The sequence below is a fragment of the Daktulosphaira vitifoliae genome, unplaced genomic scaffold (assembly GCF_025091365.1).
Source record: "Daktulosphaira vitifoliae isolate Bord-2020 unplaced genomic scaffold, ASM2509136v1 Scaffold_4, whole genome shotgun sequence".
Lineage (NCBI taxonomy): Eukaryota > Metazoa > Arthropoda > Insecta > Hemiptera > Phylloxeridae > Daktulosphaira > Daktulosphaira vitifoliae.
Genome location: NW_026099575.1, coordinates 9,848,439 through 9,875,759, shown reverse-complemented (window position 1 = coordinate 9,875,759; position 27,321 = coordinate 9,848,439). Strand labels below are relative to the sequence as shown.

At 25.2% G+C, this 27,321-nt stretch overlaps 1 protein-coding gene, 1 non-coding gene and 1 pseudogene across 2 annotated transcripts; 2 read left to right on the top strand and 1 right to left on the bottom strand.

Moving 5' to 3' along the window:
- Positions 1 to 13,215: 13,215 nt before the first annotated feature.
- LOC126905222 (uncharacterized) lies at positions 13,216 to 13,875 on the top strand (annotated as a pseudogene).
- Positions 13,876 to 16,463: 2,588 nt separating this feature from the next.
- On the bottom strand, positions 16,464 to 16,537 carry Trnan-guu (transfer RNA asparagine (anticodon GUU)). Its single transcript has one exon. It is a non-coding gene; the product is annotated as a tRNA-Asn (tRNA).
- Positions 16,538 to 18,964: 2,427 nt separating this feature from the next.
- Positions 18,965 to 24,079, top strand: LOC126905223 (high mobility group protein I). The gene is made up of 4 exons (XM_050684743.1): positions 18,965 to 19,123; positions 22,749 to 22,847; positions 22,935 to 23,093; positions 23,262 to 24,079. The coding sequence occupies exons 2-4, from the start codon at positions 22,782 to 22,784 to the stop codon at positions 23,358 to 23,360; spliced, it is 324 nt and encodes a 107-aa protein (XP_050540700.1). The 5' UTR covers positions 18,965 to 19,123; positions 22,749 to 22,781; the 3' UTR covers positions 23,361 to 24,079.
- Positions 24,080 to 27,321: the final 3,242 nt, after the last annotated feature.

Here is a 27,321-nt window from a genome sequence, read left to right as displayed (position 1 = left end):
AATATACAATTAGTGTATGTAATATTATATACATAACTGAATATATGATTCATAATATAATTAATTTTGAAATTTTATTCATTTGTTGTTCCCTACCTAGGATGAGATGGTAACATGTTGGAGTGGACTGTAAATTGTAATATGAATTAATATACACTTAATTTTTACAAATAACTACAACAATATAATTTAAATTCTAGAAAATACAATTATTATTAAATGAATAAATGAATAGTCTTGTAATAATTATTAACAAATTTATATTTATGTGACACTTTATTCAACAACGGTTCAAACACTATTGAAATTGCTTACCAAACAATTAGTTATCCACATACTAATTAACTAACTAACTTAACACCACTACAATAGTACTGTAATTATATGGGTTCGTAACACATTTTCTATTTAATCATTTTATTTATTATATATATATTATTTAATATGATAGCCACAAATAGAAGGACCAGAACTTTTCAACCTAATAAAATCTTCTAGATATTTTTAGAGAAAAAATTAATTTACAATTACCCCATTTGTTTACATTGACTTCATTTCACACTAATTAAAGAGATGAAATATAATAACAAAACTCTTATTATATAATATCTTTGTTGTTGTCTAAGAAATGTTACAGATATATAAATATCATAATTACAACTGAAAAAAACAAAGGTAATTCTACTCTAAAAAGCTAAAGCTTGCAACATGGTGTAGAAGTTTATGTATTAACGATATAAATAATAAATAAATATTACATTATTAATTAAAATAGCAAAACAATACCTTTTTGAGATGAATTAAAAATTGACTTTATTTGAATAGATTCTTTAAAACTTTAAAAATGAAAATTTATTTTTGACATTTCTTAAGTTTATATTCAATTTAAAACCTAAGTTACTAGAGATTTTAAGTCCAAATTTTTTTTTACAATACAGACATTTATATTAACATAATATTTATACCTAGTAAAATATCTATGATTCGGTCTGACATAAATTAGCATTAAAAATATATTTTAAATATTAGAAAGATATAAACCATTAGCATTCCTACTTTTAAAATATAAATTTTAATGTTTATAGTTGTTTAAAATACTAAATTATGTTAATTAAATTAATCAAAGGTAAATTTGAAAACTAGACAATTTTATATGTAGTCTTGGGCAAATTACTTTGAAAAAGTAACTAAAGTACAATTACTAACAAGTAATTTAATTACTTGTTTTAAATGTAATGTTAAGATTTTACAAAAAAAAGTAATGAGGTACTCCTCAAATTAATTTTTATGTGCGGTTGAACAAACAAAATATCTAATTGTTTCAAAAAAATGTTCAGTATTAAATATTTATGACATAAATATATGAACAACTAAATTAATTGAAAAATAAAAATAATATTGAGAATATTTTTTAGTTCCTTAAAAGTGTATGTTCTTTAAATTTATTAATCGTAAAGTATTTTCTAAATGCATCTCTTATATCTTATACATCATATGGGTATCAACGCCATTTTTTCAAATGACAACTTACATAATGATAATTATCTAATTATGAAAATGACTAATTTATAACAACTTTTAAACAGTACTTCGGAAGTTATTAGCGTTTCAAAATTTAATATTTTTACTAAATTTGGATAAATTAGAAAAAGCTAACCACTTTACAATTAGCGAACTTTTTGACGGATTGATGAGTTTATTATTGCCAGCTGGTATCAAACTTGACAATATACTTTTATTTTTATCTAATGCTGCACTTAACATGGTTAAATCAGGAGAAGTGCTAAAAAGTTTTTACTCGAAAATGAGTCATGTAACATGTGTTGTACACGGGCTTCATAGAGTCACAGAAGAAGTAAAAAGTCAATTTCATATAGTAGATAAAATTATTTCAAGTGTGAAAAAAATATTCAGAAAAGTATCAAGTCGTTTACTTTTATTTAAAGCGGAAGCGCCAAATCTACCCTTACCACCAGAGCCAATTATAACTTGTTGGGGAAGTTGGATTAACGCGAGAATTTCGAAATAATACACTGAATTGTTTTCATGTTGGACAAAAACGATGCTGTTAAAAACTAACAGCGTTATTAAAATAATAACGCTCAAGATTTCTTCATAAAATCTGGATTAGAAAATAACTTAACGTATATTTCGCCAAACTTTGCTACCTTAACCTGGCTACTGAAAAAGTACATCAACATGTACCATTATGGGATTCAATCAAAATTGTTAAAGATATCTAAAAATCTTTGGAAAATCTTAGGGTTAAAAAAAAAAAAAAAAAAAACGCTAATCAAAATAAGTTCAATAAGGCATTGGGAAAAAAATTTTGGTCTCGCGACATTAATAAAAATATCAAATTCTAACTGATGAAGAAGATTTAACTTGTAACAACTTAGCATTTTTTTAAATACGAACCCGTAACGTCTGTCAATGTTAAGTGGTCATTCTCAACATTTAATTTATTATTTATAAACGTAGATCATTCAAATATGAAAATGTAAGAAAACATTATTATAAAAAAAATTTTGTATTGAAATTGTAATTTGCATATTTTTCTGTTTTTTATGCTATTTATAGCGCTAATTGTGGTGTTTTTAAGTGCATTTTAAAGCGCTAAAAATATATTTTATTAGTGCTATAGTATCCGAGCTCTGATTATAATAATTTACATATTAATCGTCAGCATGAAAAACGAACCTAATTCAAAAATTAATTGAAAGAGGGTGTTCGGTAAACTCTATTTATATCAAAAAAAAAAAAACAAACACGAATATCTATTCATCTTTTATGTACTCGAGTTGAGTGAGAATTTTAATTTTTGAATTTAAGAATACAATGTTTCAATAGGCGAAAAATGAATAGTTACTATTAAAACACTATTAGAAATTTAAAAGTTAATGATTTAATTTAGAGAGTTAATATTCGTATTCAAAAGTTTTCAGACACGTAACTGATAGGAATGAATGACTCGGGTCCATAAAAAATTAACGCTTGCCTGGAATCGGTTCCTTAAATTCAAAATATTATTTTTGTATTAATGAAATATTTTAGCTGTTGTGTATAAATGAAAAAATATATAATTTAGTAACTTAATTTAAGATACTTTTCCAAGACAGGCTTTAAAGTTATAATGGAAAGTATTGAATAGTAACTATCGAATTCGATAGTTAGCCAATCTATTCAAATAGTTTTTAAACTTTCGGTAGTTTTTTTAAATATTGATATTGTATGCTAAAAATAAACTATTTAGTTGCATAAAAAATATTCGATAGTTTAAAACGCTCATTATTACTTTGAATGGCTTTAATTTCTCTAAATGAAAATTTTACATGTAATCATCTAATCTAAATTTTTCTAGCCTCCAAAACATTTTACTGTATTTTCACCTATAATTAAATATGTATATATAGTTATATGCTGACGTTTCGTACTCGTTGCAGAGGCCATCTTGGAACTGTACTTACAAACTCAATATTGTAACTATACTGCTGGCTTATCTTGTTGACGGTATGTTTTTATATCAGTTAATGACTCATAACATCGATGTTGTTTATCTGTTGATTTTTTGTGGTGTTGTTGTTGACAACTGTCAGTTTGTTGTTTACGTCTAGTTTTTGTTGTTGTTTACGGCATTCTTGACAATTAGCTCTTCCTTTTGTTACACCGGAAATTTTCTGTTGTATTAATTGTAGTTTTTTCACACATTAAGTTATTTTCTTTTATTATTTGTTGATTTTCTTATTGCCTGGTGTATGATAGTTAACCAAGTCTGGCTAATAGTCCATCGAAAAATATCCAGAAAATTACATCGGAGAAGATTGATGAAAACTACAAATAAAATAAAAACTACAATAATTATAACAGAAAATTGACAGTATAAAAAAGGAAGAACTAAATGTCAAGATGCCGTAAACGTGAATACATCCATAAACATGCCAAGCAGTAGATATAGTTTTTTTTTTTATTGAGATTATGAAAAAGTCTTAGAAAGCCTTAAACATAAGTGTAACTTGAAAAATGTGTCTATGAATGAGACTACTTCATAATATTAAATAATAAATTTATAGAAAGTTTTACCACATTTCTTTATCACCTACTTTTCCCAAAATATTATCTTTTATTATAAGGACTGAAGCCATCACAGATCCATGATAACTACGCTAATAATCTTAAGCCTTTAATATATGTTTTTTTTTTAATATTATTTAATGGCCTCTCAACTAAAATATGTTAAGATTTTTCTTTTTATACGATGACCAGTGTGGTCACCCAGAAAATAATGGTTTCCAACTACCACTCTCCGCCGTCAGTAATCAGTTGTCGGGCATTGGTTGTAATAGTGTTTACCCGCGAATAGTCTCATGCAAAGTTTTGTTATAATTTATTAATGCTAAGAATTAATTATTAAAAATTGTTCACTTAGAAATAAACCATGTAATTTTAGCTAATTTTTCCTTTAATTCTTTATTTTTAAATTTAGTCTAAACGTTTAATTAAAAGGAAAAGTAATAGTTAACAGAAACATAATTTCTGTATGTGAGGACAGAAACCTGTATAGTTAAGCGGTATTGAAACGAACGTCGATACTTGACATCGAAGCAAAACGCGTTGCCGATCGATTAATACAGGCCGCCCGTATATCTTATCTTTATTTCTTTCTTTATAGACTATACTTTATTAAATAACTGAGTTTTATTGCACAATTGGTAATATAATACTTTTTTTTTAGAAGAACAATTTAATAAGCGCATATTTTATTATTTTTTTTTTGCACGTACTTGCGTTTTATTTGTCTCTTTTTAATTGAATATAAGATCGTGCTCTAATTATAATTAATTAAATAATATACAGAGTGATTCGTCCCTTCAAAGATAAAAAAATGAAACTTTAATATTCTTTATTGCGGGAAACTCTTATTTTTAATTTGTTGATAGAAAAAGAAAATTAAGAACAAAATCATTTGAAATTTTTTTTTATCCGATCAACAGTTTTCCTTTTTAAAATTGTTTAAAGATTAGGATTTCAAATACAAATTAATATGAGGATAGCTGAAGTGAGCGTAGATGATGTGGGAGATCGTGTCAAGTAGAAGTTTAGGATAAAAGTAGCCGACCCCAAGTAGTTGGAATTAAGGCGAAGAAGAAGAAGAAAAGAAATACAAATTTATCGTTAATTTTGTTTTCACAGTTTGGAGACGACTATAATCCTTATCTATAGGCTATAAATTATATTTGTAGTTATTAACACATTGACGGACATGACTGCTTAGCAGTCACGCTCTTTGCTATAATTACAGATTCACTTTAATATCTCATTAGTAATTTTTTGGAATAAAAAATGCGTTAGAGCTTTTTTCTTTATAAATATGATACAAAAACAATGAAACAAAAAAAATATGATTGCTATAGCAGTTACGTAAATAAATTTATATTTTTGTGTTAAAATTTATTATTTACACATTTTATATAATTTGTAATTATGTATAAATGATTATAATAACTCGTACATTTCAAACAAATCATTTTTATTTATTTATACTTATCAATATGATAATTATTATAATATATCTTATAATATATATTTTCTATTCGATCTTAAAGTTCCGGTTGTATGAGTTTTATTTTCAAGTTATATTTTCGACAAACCAATACTATTATAAAAATTGTCCATAAAAAGATGGTGGCCTTTATTTAAATATGATCTCTTAAGTCTCATAACTAAATCGTTTACTTTTGATGATGAAGTATTTTCGAAATTTTTCCCTTCATATATTTTTGCTGAAATTACGTATCCATCGGTGGTACAAAGTTCATTAAATTGTATTTCGTACTTATGTCTCTTGTTTTTTATATACTGACGAAATATTAAGCGGCCTCTCCAGAACATCATTGACTTATCAAGTGACAAATTTACTGACGGAGAATAGGAGGATTGAAATTTTTGTATAAGCATATTGAAAAGTCGAAATATTTTTACTAATCCGTCATTTATTTCAACTGGAATACCTTCAGAACAACGTAAAACTCTTAAAATTTGTTCAAACCTCCTTCCACCCATTGTAAATGAAAATATGGGGTAGTAACTCAATGGATCCGTTCCAAAACATTGCTTAAGTACAGGTATACAAAGTTCCGTTCTCAACAAACACAAACTGAACAATTTTTGCAACTCTATCATGGAAATTTCTTTATAATTTTGTACACGACTATTTTTAGTATGAGGGCGATTTAAATTAAGTTGTTTTTTTCCATATTTGTTAGATGAATTTAAAATAAGTTGTATTACTTTTCATCCCAAATCTTCATAAAAACATCATACGGGGTAGCTTCTAATTCTAATTAAAATATCTAATTCCACACCAGCACTATTGTGCACTTAAGTCATCTTCGTGACACCTTATGACATGCATCGTTCGAATATAACTCATTTTTTTCGGAACATCGTGAACCAACTATGCTATTGGAAACTGGTTAACTAATTTGATCTTGTGTATTATTCTTGTTTTTCCTTTTTGTGTGTTATACATGTTTATTAGTGAGAATAATTGGCTCTACGTCAATTTTCAATCTTGAAATACTGTATCACTTACATTTATTCCGTGTCAGTTTTACATGGCACCCCATATCAATAAATAATTAATCAAAACGTAATCATTATCGCGGCTTACATGTTGTTATATAATTATTATACTAATAAAATACAGTGATGGTCCAATAATTTTACCATAGGAGAAGATGAAAAAACTTGATAAAAATCATCACGAGAGCTGTGTCCTCTACATCAAAGCTTTTTTAGTTTTATTACTCTATCAAGAGGTTATTATGGACTATTAGATACATATAAATGGGTTTTTTTTATTAAACCTATTTAGAATATTTAATTTATTTTAGAATAATACCTCATTAAATTTATTTATAAATAATAACCAAGACTTAAAACTTTATCTCCCAAATTTGTGAAATTAAATTTTTTTCAATATTAATTATGTTATTTAAAAGATATATAATAACGACTAGTCCGGTATCGTTGTAATTCATGACTGTCATGTTTTACGAATATCATAAAATTGGATTAAAATTAATCCTCACAGTACTATCACTCAAGACATATTAAATTTGGCACCAAAAATAAATAAAAGCATAAAACCGTTCACGTGTGAATACTAGGCACAGACGCAGTTTTTTTATTAAAGCGGTTTTTTATTCTCGACCTCTAGCGAATTTAACCTCTGTTATCACCCCTAAAACTAAAACATCGGGAAAACTACTCAGTTTTCAAATCAATAGAGATTTGTACTGACTGATGGTGTGTTCGAACAAAATGTCAAAATGTAAATAATTCACAGCTCTGATAACATTAATACATAAAATAAAAAGTATATAGTTTATAAATAGTCCGCAAGAGAATAGTTTTTAAACTACGAACTTTATTTAATGTGAAATATTTAATGTGGCTCGTCAGCCTGGCTGTTGTGACGACTTTCTTCTTTCCACTCGACTTACGAAATTTACACTCTCTAACGTAATACTCTAGTTTAATATGCTAAAACAGGTACTATGTTAAAATAAAGTTTTAAATAAAAGTTTGAACAAATATCATATCATACAATTTTTTTGCTCAGGTTTTTAGTTCTATAGTTTTGCTTGGTATGATTTTATTTTTTTAATATTGTTAGGGCGGGGGTTGCAAATACTATGCCGCTTACCCTGGCACCTGTAAACTCTTTTAGGGAATGAGTGGACTGTATATTTGACTAGGATCGTCTGCTCACACACGACCTTACTTGAAGCCGGAGAGGTTGTTTACAGGAAACAAGAGGGTGTGTGAGACAGATAACAATGGTAACTTAACAATGAATAAAAATAATGGCTATTCTAGTCATTATTTTACATTTACAAGCAAATGTTAGTTTGAGAATTGGAAACATTCTATCAAAATAATATATATTGTATTTATTTTAGCTTCGATGCGAAGCTGAGAAGGTATTAATTTTACCATGATGTGTTTATTTTTTTATTTTTTTTTTTTTTGTGTCTGTCACTACTTTTTCTCAGCTCTCACTGGACCGATTTCTTTTAACAATACGTCAAAAGATCACAAATTGTATCTAGTTGAAGACATTACCCTTAAAAATTTAAAAATTTTCCCTCGTTCCCCGCAAATGGGGGAAATATCCAAAAAAATTACAAATTTAAAAATCGACAAATTTTGTCATTTTTTTCACTTTTTTTTCTTAAAACTTCCATAACTTTTTCAAAAATCAACAAATCAACATAATTTTTTTTTAAACTAAAACCTTAGATATTTTCCTTTCATTTGATATAATTTTTTTGAAAATTTAACACTTAACCTGCTCATGGGGGGGGATTTAAAATTGCAACTTTTTTACAAAAACTAACTTTTTCAACTTAATTTTTGAAAATGTTCCGGAAATACTGCGTCCTTTAAACATATATCAAATTAAAGCTTATTTTATGTACTATAAAATGAAAAAAAAAAATTTGTCCCGACACTTTATCTTCTGCATGTAAACGGTTGCCGTAGTTAAAAAAACACTATTTTTGTGTTAAAATTTTCGATTTTCAATTTTTAATTTTCAACTTAAAAATGCTATAACTTTTCGAAAAATGCATGTATCAGCACAATTTTTTTTTTTCTAAATACATTATAAGTACATCTTCCATTTGACATACTTTTTATTAAAATTAGACAATTTCCCCTTATATAGGGGGGGTTCAAACTTTGAAACATTGTATAAAAAATAGAACTTTTTCAACTGAACTTTTGAAAATGTTCCGGAAATACTGCGTCCTTTAAACATATATCAAATTAAAGCTTTTTTTATGTACTATAAAATGAAAAAAAAAAATTTGTCCCGACACCTTATCTTCTATGTGCAAATGGCTGTCGAAATTATAAAAAAAATGTAATATTTGCGATAAAAATCACCTTTTATAACGATGTTTTTTGTACTTAAAACTGCCATAACTTTTTCAAATATTAACTAATCAAAATAATATTTCTTTATATTGAAACCTTAGGTAATTTTCTTTCATTTGATATCATTTTTTTTTGAAAATCTAACACTTATTCTGCTCACAGGGGGGATTTAAAATAGCAACTTTTTTACAAAAACTAACTTTTTCAACTTAATTTTTGAAAATGTTCCGGAAATACTGCGTCCTTTAAACATATATCAAATTAAAGCTTATTTTATGTACTACTAAATGAAAAAAAAAAATTTGTCCCGACGACCTATCTTCTATGCGCAAAAGGCTACCGTATTTAAAAATATGCTATTTTTTATTAAAATTCTAGGTTTTGTATTTTATTTTATTTTAAAATATTTTATTAGGGGAATAAACTGACTTTCATGAATATTATATAATTTCATTGACATAGAATAAAGTTCATAAGACATATGATATTATACTTATTAACATTTTTTACTTTTTTAAAGTCGAAAAAGTAATTTTTAAATTTGAGTTAGCTTAAATAGCCAATTTTATCATGCAACAAAAATCAACGAATAGTTGCCGAATGGGTAACACCTTGATCTTTAACGCCTAGGGTACGAGGTTCAAATCCGTTTGTGGCTTCTAAAATTTTGCATTTTTTTTTTGAGTTAGAATAGAATTTTCAAATCATTTGATATTTATCTCATTTAGATTCAATAATTTCAATAAATATAAAGGATCTTATCACTATAGTCTCCCCTCGTGAGAAGAAATTGATATTCATGTTAATATTATTTTACTATGTGGTTCTTTTTCTGGCTACGATTTATTTTGCCAACCCTCACTAGACCTACTTTTTTCAACGATACGTCAAATGATTCATTTAAGTTTATGATATTTAAGTTAATGATTAGTTTAAGTTATTACTCTTAAAAATCAAAAAAATATTCCTTATTCAAATAAAAAGTAGCTTAACTAGATTTGTCCATACAAACAATTAAAATCATTAATTTTTAATATTCTTAAATTATTTATTGTCGAATTAAATTTGATATGATAAAAGTATTCAACTACAAAAGTAAATAATTTTACTTTATAATTTATTAATTTTTTAACTCTATTTCTGTGTGCTACTACCAGTCTATAATATGCCAAATTTTTTAGTAATATTTTGCTATATAAATCATAAATTTAAAAAAAAAATGATTTTTAGTTTCACCTGAAGTTAACGATGGAGTTTTACAATTATAATTATATTTTTGATAATATGCTCAATTGAGTAAATCTTTTTAACTACTTTGGTTTGATTGGTTCATTTAATTAAAGTAAATTATTAAAATTAATTAAGTTCTGAATATTTCAATTGCAGAATTTTTTTAAACACCAAAAGTTATTAGGATATGATTACTATTCTTTCTATTTCAGTTATCTATTACGATAAAAATGTAAAAAAATCGAATTTTTCTGACAAATGTACTGTAATTAGTAATTATAAAATTTCCAGATTGCATATTAATCTTAAAAATTTCATTTTTTTCAATTTAATAATGTCAATTTCAAACTTGCAAGTTGAACTATAAGTTATGGTAACAAATTCATTTTTTAGCTTCGATGCGAAGCTGAGAAGGTATTTTTCATTAAAACTTTCACTTTAAAAGACAATAAAAAATAGGTTCAAAATGATTACCTTTAACATATTAAAAATCAAAATCAGTATTAATTTAATACAATTTTTTTTGTTCTTAATTATTTTTTTTTATATGTAAATACTTATTTTTTAATAATAAGTAATAATATTAAAACTTAGAAGTAATAGAAAAAGTTTAATTGCACATTTGAAAACATCACGAAAAGTTTATTTAGAAAAGTATATTTTTTTTCTGATGAAAGTTCCTTTTGTTTAGTGTATTTATTCATAAGTAACAAAATTTTTTTATTAAAAAGTATTGCATAAATTCCTTTAAATTTGTATACGCATTAAAAGTATATGAATATACAACTCCTTTTTATTTTTATAATATCTCCGTAAAAATTACAATATTATATTATTGAATACCACTTTCATACTCAATTTAATTACTGTAATTATTATGTATTCATATATTATAGTTATAAATCGGGGTAAAATTAAGGGAATAAGTGTTATTGTTGTTTTTGAAATAATCTACCAATTTCATTTTTTTCTATTTAATAATATTTATTTCAAACTTGCAAGTTGAGTTAAAAGTTATGGTAATAAATTCATTTTTTTTTTATTAAAACTTTCACTTTAAAGAACAAAAAGAAGTAGGTTCAAAATGATTACTTTTAACATATTAAAAATCAATAATAATTTGAAAATAATTAATTATAAAAATTATATAATATATAATTAAAATAATTACTAATCTGGATATAATTAAGGAAATAGGAGTTGATGTTGGGTTGGGTTGGTTACATTTTTAACTTTATAATGCTATAACTCATTGAAAAGTGTACGAATCAACACAATTTTTTTATGAGAAATAATATTTTTTAATAATCCCTTTTTCATTCGACATACTTTATCTTAATCAGGGTATTAATAAGAAACTAGCAGATAATGTAGCTTTTGTAATTATCCACCAATTTCTTAGAATTAAACACTATCTACTGATTTGCATCGAAGCGTTTCTTATGATAGTGATTTTAATCACTGTCAGATTAAATCTATACTGGACCCAACTATGCAACTTCCCCACTATGCCGCGACCCCACTGTGCTGGGTTTTTTTTTATTTTCATGTGTAGCTGAAGTGGTATCTTGATTTTACAATTATGTGTTTTTTATTTACAAATTTTTTCTACTAATAAGAACTATTAATTTTCAGTCTGATGGTGCACCTAAATCATTTTTTTTATGTCACTTATACTTCATAAATTCTAGGCACTTCGTATTATATTAAATATAGGTTATATCTCATCATCACTCAATTCTGACCAGTTTTCTTAAAAAAATTATTTACTTTTTTTTATTGCATGTAGTTTAAAGTTAATTTTATAATTAATGTAAGAGATTTATATATTTGATGATCATGCAATTTATGTATGTGTACATTTTAAATGTGGTGAAATAAAAAGCTCATAACATCAGTTACTTAGTGTTAGATTTAGTTTGATAACATAATGTGCGACTGAGAAAAAAATGTTATTGTGTCAGATTTTAAGGGAAATTATTAAAATATAATGCTAAATACATCAACAAGATATATTTTTTGATCTTTTGGCATATCGTTGAACAATAACAGTCCAGTAGGTACAGATATGGATAGACACAAGCAAAAAACACATCATAGTAAAATTAATACCTTCTCAGTTTTCTATCGAAACTAAGTAAGTGTATGAAAATTATTATTATATATACGTACCTCACCTGATTTTTTTTTTTTTGACGCCACTTATATAATGTTAATATATAACTTCTATTTTTTTTTTTTTTTTTTGATAGTGATATTTTTTTATGACCCCATTTTTTTGGCGACACTTATATAGGAATACAACAACAAAATTTGTTTCTTACTATGCAATGATAGCTTTACAAACAATATAAAAGCAAATAATCAAATATCATATACACAGGCAGTGACGTATTTAGGGGGGGGGGTAGAGGGGCGCGATCCTCCCGGGCGGAATTTTTTTTGGTTAATAACCAATAATATAAATTGGTTAATTTTTTTTATCAATAATATTCTGAGATTGGACTTTGGTTTTATTAATAAAAGTGACAGATACAGCCCTCAAATTAAAAAAACATGCACATATGCAGTTTACGTTCCTTGTTCAGCCCACTCGTTGAATTTGGTTGGCGAATGGGCAGCAAGTCTACTTGGGCAAATATCTTTTTTATTTTAATTGAAAATATATATGTTTTTTTCTCAATTTCTACCCATAGATGATATATCTTAACTACATTTTTAAAAGAATCTGGGAACGTATCAAAAAAAAACTTTCTGATACTCGGTGGTCGGCTCGACATGATGCATGTTTGAGTATATCACAAAATTAGGAAGAAATCATTAAAGCATTAAAACAAATTATTGAAGATCCATACGAAAAAACAAAAAAATAGTGTGAAGCAAGAGAGATTTTAAAAACATTAAATAGCTTAGAAATTGGAATTTTAATAACAGTTACAACAATTTAATAAATTTTATAAAATCCTTCAAAAAGTTACAATTGATTTAGAAACTGTTGTATCAATGTATAACTCTATTATACAATATATCCATGATATAAGAGACTGTTTTGATCATTATGAAGAAATTGGAAAAACAAGATCTGGAATCAATGAATACAAAACTAAGAGAAAAAATAAAAAACTAAAAATTGAAAAAGTTGATTTTAATTCTAAAGAATCATTTAAAATTAACACTTTTATTGTAATCATGGACTCCTTACTAATCGAGTTGAGAAAAAGAAAAATTGCATATGACCTGCTAAATAAAAGTTTTTCATTCCTTTTAAATATAACCAAATTAAGCATTAGTGAAGTTTGAAAAAAAGCTGAACGGTTAAGACAACACTATTCGATGGATCTGGATTTATCATTTCCAAACGAATGTATCTACTTTCGTAGCCATTTACTTACTTTACCTAAAGAACAATTACCAAAATCCATTATAGAGATGTGTCTAAGACTTAAAAATGAAGGATTTGAAGACATATACTCTTATGTAAATGTTACTCCAAGAATGTATCTCTGTTGTCCTGTATCAAACTGATCTTCAGAGCGATCATTTAGTACTTTAAAAAAAAATTACTTACGGTCGAGAATGACAGATGAACGACTGAACAGTATAACTATATTAAATATTGAATCAGACGTCACAAAAAGTTTAGAGTATGATGATATAATTGATTAGTATAATTCCTCTAAAGCTCGTCAAAAAATAATGTGAATTGTAAATATTTGTTTTATAATTAGTGGAAAGTTAATAAACCATTTTTTATTTGTGACTAATAAATAAAGATGACATAATTTTTAAATTTTAAACTCTGCTTTCTTTTTTTACTAACTTTTGTTTAACTTCTAGTGGAAGCAAGTCCTTTTATGTGTAATTGTTATTTAAATGTCCTGTAGTATGTTAAGTATACGCTTGTTAGGGGAAAAAAGTCAAAAAAAATTTGTGTGGGGGGCGGAAAAAAAATTAGCACCTGGACGCCAAATTTCTAAATACGTCTCTGTACACAAGTATAATATCAAGTATGCATTTGTAACTATTTTTAGGCAGTCGGTATTATCCTATGCAACTCTATGAGCAATAAAATAGCTGTTGCGGATAACGCACATACGCGCACGAGCATGTCACATATATCAGCTACTGTTTGAAAACCATTAGTTGGAGCGTACAAAACAACCCGTTTTTGTTCCATCAGTACGACAAAACTACTGATGCGATAAGAATTCTGAAAACAAATTTGAATTCAGTATCATGTCACTTAGGTATCGGTCAGGGCACTTTTTTGAAAATGTGATTCCTTCAACGTAAAAATTTATTTTGAAAATTTTAAAATTTTTCGAAATTGTAAACTGTACTAAAGGATTAAAATCATCAAAATTTCAAAAATATGGCCTGACCGATACCTAAGTGACATGATGCTGAATTCAGATATGTCTTCAGAATTCTTATCGCATCAATAGTTTCGTCGTACTGATGGATCAAAAACGGATTGTTTTTGACTAAAAAGCGGTCGGTGCTCAGACATCTTAACTTTATACCGGTAGTTCCAAATTGGAATTTAGTGCAAGTCGGACGACAAGGCGTAACAGATAGGCAATATTATATACGTTGGAAGTTACTATACACAGGTTGGCCCACCACTAACTGACAACTTAAATAACTTTTGATCCAGTTAATATTTTTAGCTGATTTTTTTTTTAAATAATAGTTATACGTTAGGTCTATAGCTATATCTCAATAATTAATTTTTTTACATTTTATTAAAAATATTAATTATTTTTAAATTTTAAATAATAAGTAAAAAAAAAATCTAAGATAGCTATTTTGTAGAGTAGAATTTAAGAAAAATTTTAGTAAAAAAATATCTTATTAATATTCAGTAGTAAATATTCTGTAGCGTTTTGAAGTTTGTGAAAATTTGAATTTTCATGTACTATTTTACGGTATTAAACATTGAAATACGTATTGAGAAAAGGACAGAAGAAAACGCTATCTTTTCAATATACTTTTGAATGAGAGTGATAAGTAATAATTGCCTTATCTAATTTCTTATCATGGTATTTATGCCAAGTTTGTAATGTATACACACTATCATCATATGTATACACAGTAATCATGAAAAGATAGCGTTTTCTTCTGTCCTTTTCTCAATACGTATTTCAATGTTTAATACCGTAAAATAGTACATGAAAATTCAAATTTTCACAAACTTCAAAACGCTACAGAATATTTACTACTGAATATTAATAAGATATTTTTTTACTAAAATTTTTCTTAAATTCTACTCTACAAAATAGCTATTTTAGATTTTTTTTTTTACATTTTATTTAAAATTTAAAAATAATTAATATTTTTAATAAAATGTAAAAAAATTAATTATTGAGATATAGCTATAGACCTAACGTATAACTATTATTTAAAAAAAAAATCAGCTAAAAATATTAACTGGATCAAAAGTTATTTAAGTTGTCAGTTAGTGGTGGGCCACTCTGTATATAGTATGCGGCTCCCGTAATTATTTGGTCTCGTCAGTAGCGGACGGTCCGTGTTTTAGGTCATCTCTTAGGTATAAAAATGTGTATGATTAAAATAATGAATTAGAACAGTTTATGTACTATAATGGGTATTATAAGCATGAATTATTATTTTTTAATTATTTTTTTTTCTTTGAAGGTATTGTTACATTCCAGTAACGCATTAGTAACTTTAATTAGATTATGTCATGTCATTACAGTAACAAGTAATTTAAATTACTTTTTTTCCTAATAATGTATATATAATATAATTATATAACAATTAATGCATTATTATTTAAACAAAAAAATATTTACTCTATTCACATTTTATTATATAATGATTTAAGTTATTTGAAAATATCATGTTATCAACATGTTAATGTTTACAAATGGGCATTATATTACACATTTATCCTCACGTACGAGTCTAACCCCTATAAATGAAAGATTGGTATTTTTACTTTTTTAGTTTATCGCGCATATAAATATAAATGAAGAAAATTTATTATGAATTGTAACTTAATGAGGTTTTGTTATATAAGTTCTAACAATTCAAAACAATGATTTATTCTCTAGAAGTATCTATGCACTAAGGAAAATATTGTGTTGAAATGGTTATCTTAAGAAACTTTTTTTATCACTAAAAAATTTGACTAAATTTCATAGAATTCATTTATAAAAATTGCAATGTAAATAGGTTAGTAATTAAAAATCATAATATTCCATATTGGAAAACCATTGCTTTCTGATATATAAGAAGAAGATCGAGTTAAAATTGCAAAAAGTTTACGCCCCCGGGTGGGCTCGAACCACCAACCTTTCGGTTAACAGCCGAACGCGCTAGCCAATTGCGCCACGGAGGCTTCGTATCCAAGAACCAAAATTTAACTTATTTAGCAATAATCCTAAGTATAATTAATGAACATGTAAATATTTAATTGCTTGTTGTAAAAACTATTTTCACGTGGATGATACAACCCTTCACGATAATTAATTTAATTGATATAATCGATATTTTTATCCTAATCGATAAATTTATACGAATAAAAGTCATAGTTTTTGTTCATTTGGTTTTTTATAGTATAAGAATACAAAAAGAAAAAAAAACAAGAAACTTTTTAAAAAAAAAGTATATTATTACAATAGATATAAATTAATAATATACAGAGTGTTCGGTAAGTAAGGAAATAAGTCAATTGTTACAAAAATGAGAACAATAGAACCCCGTTTCCTTACTTACTAAACACTCTATACAATAAATTATAATAAAAAATAAAAATTTAACAATATAAATGTTTATTCTAGTATTATATTTGTTAAATAAAAATACTTAAAAAATATAAATGTTTATTCTAATATTATATTTGTTAAATAAAAATACTTAAAAAATATTGTGGTATTTAATTTTAATTTTGTAATGTTACATATACAATTATTAAAAAAAAATAATAAACTCTAAATGATTCAAAATGTTTATTCATAACAAATAATTTCTAATTGAATTAACTATTTCTTAGTATCAAGAATATCTGTGAAACATAGGCATAACTAGGAAAGTGCAAGGGAATTTTAGCACTCCAAAATAATTATAAAACACATTTCTTGGTTTGGTCGAACGATTGTTTGTATAATTTATGTTGTAATATTTTTAATTTTATTGTCAATATTATAATTTTAGAATAATATAAAAAAAAAAATTTTTATTTTGTTGAATATTCATAGACATTTAAATGTATTTCTATACATATGTAAATGACGATAATGATTGCTTTGCATTTTAATAATAATTGTAATTTTTGTTTCATTGAACATACTTATGTCAGCGATACTTACGTGGGGAGTGTGGGGGCAAAGCTCATGTGTATCTATGAATCATATTTTTTAAGTACTTCTATAAATGTTAATCTAGTTGCGTCTATGAATGAAGGACTCCTGAATTCGTCAACAAACATTTAAGATGAACCCATAAGTGTTTGTTTAATTGCCTCCCGTGCGATATAAAAAGGAGTAGAGTTACAAAACAGTATATTTTTTATTATAAAAAGTATTTATACAATAATTATTTAATATTTATACTAAATAATGTTTTATTTATAGATATTTGAATACAATAATAATTTATAAAATGACGTAATATATTATTGTTACATAAATGTTAAACTGAGTATTAATAACCATATAAAATAAAACAAATTTAGAGTTCAACCAAAAACATTTAAATAATTTTTTTATACTAAAAATTATATTTTTTTAACTCTTTAAGGTGGAATGTTTCTATTATTTAATTACTAGATACTGGAAAGTACTATAAAGCTATTTAAATTTCTTAAGTATAAAAAATTAACTATCTTTAATTCGGTTAACTTCACCTTGAGTAAGTTATAACTTATAACATTTTGATCAGCAAAAGGAAAGTATTTTTTTAGCTTCGATATTTTAATATTAATATACTATTTTTTATAATTTTACCTACTTTTGTTAACAAATGAAAATACAATTATAATAATTTAGATGACTTTTAAGGAAAAAAATAGATAAATTATAGCCTTTCATTCCTCTGGTGGTTTAAATACTAACTTATTTAATTCTCGATTTGTTTGTGGTTAAATATTTTTTAAACGCGTCCTTTATCCCTTATATGGTTATCAACTTTATTTTATAAATGACAACGTGTATATTTTACCAGTTTAAATATTAGAAATTGATCAAACTATGGAACGGGTTGATAATAACTTTTTTTCATTTATTAATTATTTGAGTGTAATAGTGATTTATGATAATCCGATCACTTTGTATAAAAAAAGATAAATATATGGGTCAGCGGTAAATATTTTTCTGAGATAGACAAACTTATAATTTTTTAAGTTCTATATTATCATGTAATTAAAACAAATTCGATAGAGATGAACTAATTTACTAAATACAAGAAAAATGACCAAAAACCGAAATTATTACGATTCCTAAATTCAAACAATATTTGTAAAGGTATACCCTTCCGAACCCTATTCATAATACATCACAAATGAAAAATTATTCTAAAATACATGGTCAACTGTTATATAATGTCAGTTAAAAATTAGTTGCTGTTCGAACAATAGCTAATAATAATGTGTAAAAGGGTCGTGAATTACCCATGTGCACATTTGTAAAGAGGGAATTTGAACGACCGTTAAACAAAAAAACAGTTGGAAAATTTAAGCTTTTTTTTTGTTTACTTCAAGCCATACAACAAAACACAGTTCATAAGATTTGATTTATAAAATCAGTGTTGCCTATAAGCGGGACATTGTGGATAGCAGCACTGCATAGCGGCAGTCTTTGGTTCGCTGGTACTCTGTTAACCGCCTTTTGCCGGATTGTGTTTACTCGTCTGGCCTGTTCGTGTGTCCGTTGATCATCGTCGTCTCTCTCCGGATATCTACCACTGCCGCCCCCGCTGCCTATCTAAGGTATATACTATTTTTTTTCATCAATTTTTGTTTGTTAATTTTATTTATATTTTATATAACTGATAGGAGGTTTATTTATATTAGAAATTTGTAAAATATTTTTAGTTAAAATATCAACAAACTAACACCAATATTCTTTAAAAAGTATTCTATTGCTGGCGTTTCGTCGTTTGACCGATGGTACCGGCAAGTAATCGTTTCTGTAAGGTCCCGCGCGCGCGCAATTTTAAGTAATTATGGCGCTTGAAATTATGTTACTATCAATCGTTTTATGGCGGGATTAAAAAAATTTTGATCATTTTTATTTCGTACTCTAGATTATACTAGATGTTTTACTGAATGGTTCTTTTTTTTAATACTTAATTATATTGACAAAATGGCTGCATGTTTGGTTTGGTTGTTTAATATTTCATCTAAAGACTTGCTTTAATATTGTAAATTTTCTCTAATTAAATAGCTACCTTATTAATATCTATATAGTATTTTATGACTGAAAATATATTTTTTTTGAGTTTAATTTATCAGTCATTTAGCGATCGGTTATTGTCACCTATGTTGGGACGCGACGCCGTCGCCGCCGCCATCAAAAGACCATTGATAGCCGTGCACCCCTAAACTTCTGGAGGGAATCTATTATATGCATTTTGTATACGATGATGGTGGTTCCCGTGTACGTATTGATTTTTTGTGGGTGGAATGTTAAAATTTGTATTATAGACTTATGTAAACGTACCTCCATTACCGCCTTTACTTATAATAGTTACTCAATACATAAAATTACAATAATACAAATTAATAGATTTTTTTTTTTTGAAAGATTTTTTTACCTCTAATTTTTAGAAATTGAAAAAAAAAAATTTTATATTACCAAACTAATAATCTTAAAAAATTATTTTTTCTTTAGTTAATGATAATTTTGTTTAGTATTAAGTAAAATTAATACTAGATGTTTTTTTTAACAATTTTCCAAGTTTTGTTTTATTTTAAGATTGTGACCTTGAATTTTTTCCATAACTAATATTTTGTTTTTGACAGGATATTAAACATAAAGAAAATAATTTATCATCATGGCGGTTGTTAGTTTTTGTCGAACCTACTCGAGTATGGTCATAAAGGTAGTTGCCTTTATAAGAGGGTCTAAAATACGTTAAGGTCCCACCGCGTCATATAGCACCCTCAGGGCATAGTATGTTTATTGTTCGATGTACTGTTTATGCATTTTTTTTTTTTTTAGTATTAAAGTTTATAAATTATATTTATTTCCTACGATTTACAAACTTTCTGAAAATATTAAATGAATTTAATTAAAATTTTTAGCAAACCACATCATACTTGGTCACAAATAAACATCATGTAACGTTTTCTTTGTGTTATTAAAAAAAATATATTATTATAATTTTCATAGCCATAAACAATATATGACTATCTAATTACAAATTTATCTTTAGAAGCCCTTTCAATTAAAGATATTTTTTATATCAAAAATTATTTAAATTTAATTACAGTAAAATTAAATCTATATTAAAAATATTATTAATTAAAAAACTAAAAAATATTAAACTCAAAAGCCACAAATAATTACTGAAAAGTTGCGGATGCATAGTTCGGAAACAATGTTAGCATTATCAACGCTAAACATATACTGACTTTTGTGGCTTCTTAGTTTAATATTTTTTAGTTTTTAATTTAATAATATATTTAATATAGTTTTAATTTTACTTAATAATTAGCCACAAGTGATCAACTTTTATTATTTAATTATAGTTTCAATTTTTTGTATAACTTAATTGAGAGACAGATAACACTAAAATCGTGACTGCCAAATTTTACAAATTCTGTTAAATTTTTGGATTGACATAAACAAGCCTTGAGTGAAACATTGTAAAGCATTTGGTCAAGAATTATTTAAATGATACTCTCAAATCATTCGTCTTTATAACTTTTTATTTAGTTCTTGGCTTTAATAAAAATTAGAGGCTTTGGTAGCCTTTAATCTGAGATTGGGTATAGAAAATCTTTAAAAAAAATGTTACTAATTTATTATTTTAGCATTAATTTGAAGTTATGTATAATGATTTCTTTATTGGCGTTAATACGCCTAATGTAGTTTGCAATTAAATTTTTTAATACGTCCCGTTTTTATACATTTATGTATAAAATTTCGAAGGTGTGTAACAGTCGATGCAAGAGATACAATTAGATCGATTATGCNATTTATGTATAAAATTTCGAAGGTGTGTAACAGTCGATGCAAGAGATACAATTAGATCGATTATGCATTTAAAAAATATGATGTGTTCTTTCAGAGTTCTTTATTTTTTAATAAGTCTAAGTATTTACTTTTGTTATGTATGACTTGTTCATAACCCTAAGCAATATTTTCTGATAAATAGTGTTCACTAAGGATTTCTATTGTACTCATTATTTGTAACAATTTACCTGTTTCCTTACTAACTGAACATCTGTATCTGCTCTATTGTATATTTTTACAAATAATAAAATTAACTAATTTTTTTTTTAAATTAAATAATTATGCTAGTTTTAAATTTTTTATGAGACCTGCTCAAATTGTGCTTTTACCTAGTAGTAGTTTCGTTTTTAAATGTTTTAAATATAATAGTTCGCTGAATTTTATTTTTAGAAAGTAAAGAGTTATAAATATGACTTAAAATTGAAAAATATAGCATTTTATCATCATAATGTTATTTTATTAATGCGTTTAATGTTTCGTGTTATAAAAATTATTTTCTATTTTTTCGTTTTATAGTACTCTGTTTCGATTGTACGTAAATTAAACTTAACATAAATTTCTATATTTTTTTAATTTCACACTGATTTGATTTTATAAATAAATTAATAATTTAAAAATATATAACAAGATATTTTATTTAGTTTTTATATCAAAGCAATGTGAAATTAAAAAAACATAAAATGAAATAGCATTATTTAAAATACAAATTTAAAACAAAAAACATTTTTTTTATGCTAAAAATGGCCAATACTATCGGATATTCTAAAGTTACGCGCGCTTTTAAATTTGTTCAGATTGTCAGATTTCGGAATTTAGATTGAGTGATGTTACTAAAGTAAAAATTGAGTTATATTTTATTGGCGGATTAGTAAGTCATCGTACATTTAGCCTTATTGTCATTTCTTTTTACTCATCATACTTAGTTTAATTCTTGGAATGAATGAGTAATAAAATACTTCGATGTAAAACCTCCAAAAAATTTAACAAAATTTAATTTAAAAATATCTTTTTTAACAAGAGGAATGATTAGATGTAGCCCCTTCTAAAANAAAAAATTTAACAAAATTTAATTTAAAAATATCTTTTTTAACAAGAGGAATGATTAGATGTAGCCCCTTCTAAAAATAAACAATTTTTATAGGTTAGAATAAAAAATAAAATTTCAAATAATATTATCCTAAATTTAAATGTAGTAAATTATTTTAAATATCTAAATCCAAGTATGGGTTTCTCAATTTTTTATTTTAAGGGGATGAGGTTATCTACATAAAATATCTTGTATTATACAGAACTATTTGTAAATAATACTCCCAATTCCTGTAATTTTTATTTTATAAGCTTCGCATACTAAATTTTATTATTTATTTATTTCAGTAATCTTATTTGAAACACATTCATTTTTCAAAAATGTCTGATGACGGAGCAGTTATTGCTGAAAAAAGAAGCAGAGGCAGGCCTTCAAAACCTACTGAAGTATACATTTGTTTTTTTTTTTTTTTTTTATCCTAGGAAAGTATTTTTTATTTTAACTAGCTTTAAAAATTTACTATGAACTATTAGACAAATGACAAAGAGATCAAAGACACCAAAAAGCGTGGCCGACCAGCGGGTAAAAATCCTGTTGTAAAAGCTGACAAAAAGACTGATGTTGATGGTGAACCAACAGCAAAAAGGGGACGAGGCCGACCTAAGAAGAGTCCAGGAAAAGCTAAGCCTAAGGTAAAAATTAAATTGTAATTGTAATGTAATTAGAAAACTTTTAGAAAATTCATAAAAATAACTTTTAAGACTGCTAATCAATAACTTTGATAAAACTATTTATAAAATATTAAAATGAATATTTCATGTAATTTAATAATGTTAAATAATTATTTTTTTTAATTTTAGGTTAAATCCACTGGAAAAGGTCGAGGCAGACCATCTAAAAAAACAGAAAAAGAAGAATCTTCTGAAGAAAATGGAGAATCTGAAGAAACTGAAGACTAAATAGTTATATCTCTTTCAATCTCTCATAAATAATTTATACTTTCTTATTAAGTAACAATAATTAAATTAAATTTATTTGAATACAAACTTCTATTATGTGTAGATGAAGGCTATATTTTAATTTTAATATCCATCATACATGAAACCCTAACAAGAATTTTTACCAAGATGTACCATGACTTTATTAGAAGTATAATATACAATATTTTTATTTTACTTATACTTAATATCCACCATTTTGTGTAAAGACATTTTACCATTATCGAGAATTGTAAACACTGGATGTATTTTCATTTACCATAATATATGAGTTTTATCATACTGTAAAAATATTTGACTATATAAATCATTTCTCATTTTTTGTAATCCATTTTGTATTTCACTTAAGATCGAAGTAAATAAATTATGTGTATATTATTTTTTCTCTTTTGTGTTAAAAAATGTATAAAGACTTAAAAAAATTCACCTAAGAACATGATATATTGAATTCATTGATTATACAATATGATGTAAAAGGCTTGAATGGTTTGATTTATTCTTACAACAAAAAAATCAACATTAATACGCCTATGGCCTTTATAGATGCAGTGTCTTAATTCATCTGTTATTAAAGAAAATGAAAATAGTCGAATTTCCTAATGCACATTTACATTTAAGTATTTTAATCACAGTTTGATATCAATTTATAATGAATTACATTATGTCGACTACCATTTGTACTAGGTATTCTTTTACTGGAGAGTAAATTTGTTTTTGAAAAAATTCAAAAAACTGACGTATACAATAAAATTTAGAGTTAATAGAAGTATATTAAGAACATCAACTTCTAAGCTTACACAATTAGTTGCAAACAAATTGTAACTGTCCTTAAATTTGAAATGTTTCATTCAATATAATGGTTTTATGAACTATTATTATTTTATGAATAACAATTGTGTGATTTAAATTTTTTTATAATTAAAAAATGTAAATTTTTTTACCAAAGTAGTGTCTTTTTTTTGTTCAAGTACTCAATATAAAAACGAAGATTTATAGTGTTTTTACAAAAGACAAACTACGATTAAAAATTACGAACAACTGAATTCTTTTAGCAATGAATTATATGAAATTTCTTTACATTTTTTTTATGAATCTTACAAAACTACAGAATTTTTAGACTTCTTAATAATTTTCACATTAACTTCTTTTTAAGCACAATTTCGTACTTGGTTTTCTATATTATTAAATATTACTAGTGTTAAAAACAAAAAAAAACTTTAAATACAATTTAATAGTATCTTAGTTTATTATTAATTGGTATCTGATTGATTCAAATTATAGTCATAAAAGGCTCTGATGAGTATTTGAAACAAATAAAAAAAAAATCCACTATAAATTACATGACTTTAGAGATCGATTATTCATAAAAGACAGTTCATTGGAACGTCTTTTTTAATTATATAGTATATCTAAAACCCTTTAATATAATTTGTTTTTAAATGATATAGATATTCTATTGCTATTAAACATTTCATTTCGATAATTATTACCAAAAACTTAATGCCCAATAATTCTAGAAATCAAATGTTCGTTAAGTTATTTTTTTTTATTTTACAATGTATCAGATTTATTTTGATGAAGGTTTAGGTAAACAGTGCTTTGGAACCTTTTTAATTTATTACGGGACGTTTTCAAAATTATAGCGCTGATTGCTTCAACTAGATACTATTATGACATTTGAATTATCGTTGAAAAAAATCAGTACAGTAAAAGTTAATCAATTTTAATGATCGGCTAAAATATACAGCAGAGTTAAACCAATAACGTCTCAGTTACGTTTTGAAATTCAAAACAAAATTACTTAAAATATACAACCACTAAAAAGATGCTTGCCTAACTACATAAAAAAAATTCTAAATGATGAGATCAATCTATTTATTATTAAATTTTATAAAATAAAATGATTATACTTTTATTGTAATATAATAATTATTTTATCAATATACTTTATAAAGTAAATTAATAGAAAATGTTAACTATAATTTTCATCTAAAAGCCATCATCAAGTTACATCATAAATTATAATAAATCTCACGTAAACAAAACTATAAAATTAAATGATTGAAAAAATCACAAATAAAAATGTTGATAAACGTAAAAAAAGTATATAAAAAAAACGGTATCACAGTTGAGTCGAGGTACAGTGTGGACGAGGCATAGATAGGACGAGTATAGATAATATCTGATAGTGATTAAAATCACTAATATAAGAAACGCTTCGATGCAAATCTGTAGATATTGTTTAATTCTAAGAAATTGGTGGATAATTACAAAAGCATCATCAACTCTTATTTCTTTAATTATATCCTGATTAATAGTTTTTTGATTTTAAAATATAATATATGAATAAATACTAATTATAATTATTACATTTAATATGAAATTGATATTCAATAATTTAATATTGTAATTTATACAGAGAAATTATAAAAATAATAGAAAAGTTACATTTTGCTTTACTTTTACGTGTATAAAAATTTAAAGGGTTTAATGCAATATTTTTCAATAAAAACTGTTACTATAAATAAATGCACTGGACTACAAGGAACTTTAATCAGAAGCAAAATATACTTTTCTAAATCAACTTTTCGCGTTGTTTTCAAATCTGCAATTAGACTTTTTCTATCACTTCTAATTTTTTATATTATTACTAATTACGTATAAAATAATAATTAAAATAAAAAAAATTTGTTTTCAAATTATTACTGATTTTGATTTTTAATATGCTAAAAATAATCAGTCCAAATTTTCATTTTTAACCTATTTTTTTGGTTCTTTAAAGTTGATGAAAAATTTTTGATAAAGTTTTATGAAAGTTTATAGTAAAACAAATTGAATATATTACCATAACTTTTAGCTCAATTACAAGTNAAATATGTTACCATAAATTTTAGCTTAATTGGCAAGTTTGAAATTGACATCATTAAATAGAAAATTTTAGGAGAATTAAAAAAATTGTATTGTTAATATTAATATGTAGTTAGGAAGTTGTATAATTACTATTTATAGTAAATTTATCAAAGTAGTTCAATATTTTATTGCATTTTTATCGTAACAGATAATTTAAATAGAAGTAATAGTAATCATTTCCTAGTAACTTTTGGTGTTTAAAAAGATTCTGCAATTGAAATATTCAGAACTTAATTAATTTTAATGATTTACTTTAACTAAATGAACCAGACAAAACAAAGTTGTTAAAAAGATTTACTTAATTGAGCGTATAATAAAATTTGATTATAATTGTAAAAATCCATTGTTAATTCAAGAGAAATTAACAATCATTTTTCTTAGAAATGATTTATATAGCAACATGTTACCAACAAATTTGGAATATTATAGTCTAGTAGTAGCACACACAAATAGAGTAAAAAAATTATTAAATTACAAAGTAAAATTATTTAATTTTGTATTTGAAACCTATCATAACAAATTATCATATCAAACTTGATTCGTCAATAAATATTTTGAAAACATTAGAAATTAACGATTTTAATTGTCTGAATGGAGAACATGGGATATGTAACTGTTTCATTGATAAATTAGATTTTTTTTTCAATTTTTGAGGGTACTATCTTCAACTAGATACGAATTGTAGTCATTTGACGTATTGTTATAAAATGTAGGTCAAGTTAGAGCAGAGAAAATAAATGATAGTCACAAAAAAATATATTCTCAGCTTTGCATCAAGGTTAAAACTTAAAATATAGTAAAATAATTTTAATATGAATCAGAAATTTCTTCTCGCGAGTGGCGACTACAGTGATGGGATCCTTGATAGTTGTTGAAGTTATTGAATATAAATGAGATAAAAATCAAAGGAGTTGAAAATTTATTCTAACTTTAAAAGAATTAAGAAAAATATGCAAATAATTCCCCTGCCATTTGCGGGTTGGAACCTTGTACCCCAAGCTCGTAAAACATA